The sequence below is a fragment of the Morone saxatilis genome, unplaced genomic scaffold (assembly GCF_004916995.1).
Source record: "Morone saxatilis isolate NCDOM2014 unplaced genomic scaffold, NCSU_SB_2.0 Contig1, whole genome shotgun sequence".
Lineage (NCBI taxonomy): Eukaryota > Metazoa > Chordata > Actinopteri > Moronidae > Morone > Morone saxatilis.
In genome coordinates this window covers 17,805,682-17,808,405 of record NW_023339651.1, presented here as the reverse complement: position 1 = coordinate 17,808,405, position 2,724 = coordinate 17,805,682, and the positions used below count along the sequence as shown (strand labels likewise).

Below are 2,724 nucleotides of genomic sequence, written 5' to 3'. Positions count from 1 at the left end.
TTGCATCACCTTAGTCTTTGATTTGTTCTGTCTGTCTCCAGGTTTTATTCCAGTGTGCAGTCTAGGTGTGTGTCAGGTGGGGAGGATGAACTTTGGTAAGGACGTTAGCACTCTAAAGTACTTCACCATCTGCGGCCTGCAGGAAGGATACGAACCATTCGCTGTCAACATGAACCGGGATGTCACCATGTGGCTCAGCAAGAGGCTACCTCAGTTTGTACCTGTCCCAACCAACCACCAACACATAGAGGTAAGGGGAGTGACATATACTTCCACTCACAACTAAGTAGCTGCTAGTACCTGGTAGAATCTGCATTTACTGTAGATTTTTGGTAGAGCTTTAAATGGTATATCTTTTTCCCACAAAACTGTTGACTGTTCCAAAAACATTAATTATTGTAACATGCAGTACAGGAGATGTATTTATCATTATACAACACAAGGTTTTAAAGTGACACAAACAGCAACTTTTAATCTTTAAGGTCATTAGATTGCACTGACCAAATTTAAAGTCGATCCAAACAATTACCTAGAAGGAGTTTGTTAAAATACAACATGTGCAAATTGTCAGAAAAAGACCATCTTCATGATCAATACATTCACAAGAATCATAGCATATCATAGCATCATCATCAATGTCTCAAGGGTCTTCTGGACAGATCTGATCTGAATCCGATCAACCTGCTAGAAGTAGTACTATCTGAATATTGGCATGTAGGTTCAGGAAGGATCAAACGCGAAGTTTCGTTTGCGATTGGACAAAGTACAGTAAAGTTATGAGAACTTCCTGTTTAATGGCCTTTTGTCAAAATTGGAAGCCACGCCACGTGCAAGCTGTTCAATGTACAGTCACAAATAGCACAACTTTTAATTGTGATGGTCTTTCACTGATCAAATTTGAAGTTGATCCAATAAATTACCAAAGAAGAGTTTGTTAAAATATATAAATGACCACGAAATTCAAAATGGCCGACTTCCTGTTGGGTTTAGGGTATGGGTCCAAGAGGCTTTTTTTCTTGTCTGATAATGATACACGTGCATACCAATTTTTATACATGTCGGTAGTACATGTCTAGGGGTCTCATTCTGGGGGGCGTGGCTAAGCTATTTTGCGACACTCATAACGAATAGAATACTTACATTTTCACTACCGCCAAATGTTTTCATTTTTGTGCATGTTGTAGCCTCCAAAAATGCAATTCATTTGGTATGTAAAATAATAATAATAACCCGTGCAGTTTCTATTGGGCCTTTGCACGGTTAGTGCTCGAGCCCTAATAAAATAATATATATACAGTTATAAATATACACAGATCAGCCATAACATTATGAAGTGAACACTGATTATCTTTTTATCGTTGCACCTGTTAGTGGGTGGGATATATTAGGCAGCAAGTGAAACTTTTGTCCTCAAGGTTGATGTGTTAGAAGCAGAAAAAATGGGCAGCGTAAGGTTTTGAATGACTTTGACAAGGGACAAATTGTAATGGCTAGATGTTCAGAGCAACTCTTGTGGGGTGTTCCCAGTCTGCAGTGGACAGTACCTATCAAAAGTGGTCCAAGGAAAGAAAAGCAATGAAGTGAGGACAGGGTAATGGGTGGCGGTCAAGGTATCAGAACACAGTGCATTGCAGTTTGTGGGTCTGCGTAGCCACAGACCTGATGGGTGCCCATCATACGGTCATATGGTCATACGTTGTGGCTGATCGTTGTACATACACATCCTATACACCCATGGGGAATGTAAACAGCAGGTAACAAATATAGTTCCATTTTCACATAAAAAGTATCCATCCACTTTACACTATACACTGCGTTTCAGCACCCAGCATCATTGAGGGGGAGGGGAGGGGATAAAAAGAGAAAGACAGAGACAAAGATGCACAGCAGTAATAATTGCAAAAGTAACAACTACTATGGCTATTACTACTCAGCCTTATGTCTAAGCTAGGACAGCGTGGCTCTTCTCCGGCTTTCCTCCTCTCCTCCTAGGGTGACAACACCCACTGTGGTGGGCTGGTCTGGCCTATCTAGCTGGGTGGATCGTCTCAAGATCTGCTGCTCTTTGATCCAAACCTCACACTTCTTTTTCCAATCACAGTACACTATTTCTGTCATAGGTGATCCATGTTTCAGCGATAAAGTGGAAAACAGAGAAGTTTGAAGGAGTTAGCCTTGTTTTGAAAAGTTTTGGCTTAGCCCTTTAAACTCGAATACAATCAAAAATCATTCAGAGTGGAAATTCTAAAAAAATATATAACTGATTAAAACAAAAATGTAGCAAGTTCGAAGGACCTACCAGTCAGTGCATCTGCACGTGCAACTGTTGGCATGGCATTAAAAGGACAATAACTTAAAAGACGAAAGTAATGGTTTTTGATTTACTTCCTTTTTCAGGTGACAAGGATAGATGGAACAGTGGAGTCGTGTCCATGCCTAAGGGTCACCCAGAGGTCATTTGGCTCACAGAACAGTTATACTGACATTACCTTCTACAGACTGAGCATGCCCATAGAGTGTGCAGAATCCTTCTCCAGATCCCCACTTAATGAGAGCCTCTTCTCCCCAAAGAGGGTAACAGCACTACAACCATGATGCGTGCTTAACACATATACACATATGACAGACTGATACTAAGTGTGTAACACACACTCAGATACAATCCATCTGTTACGTTGCAGTTTCCCACACTGCTGCAGTGGAATTAAAGGACAATTCCGGCGC

The 2,724-nt window shown here is 40.9% G+C and overlaps 1 protein-coding gene across 1 annotated transcript in view; it reads left to right on the top strand.

Moving 5' to 3' along the window:
* The window catches only part of LOC118334266 (ryanodine receptor 2-like), a gene marked incomplete in the record, with an annotated part of 114,618 nt that overhangs the window by 21,769 nt on the left and 90,125 nt on the right, over positions 1-2,724 (top strand). Inside the window, 2 exon segments of the mRNA XM_035670117.1 lie at positions 42-250; positions 2,398-2,574. Of these exon segments, the coding sequence (XP_035526010.1) occupies positions 42-250; positions 2,398-2,574 (386 nt within the window).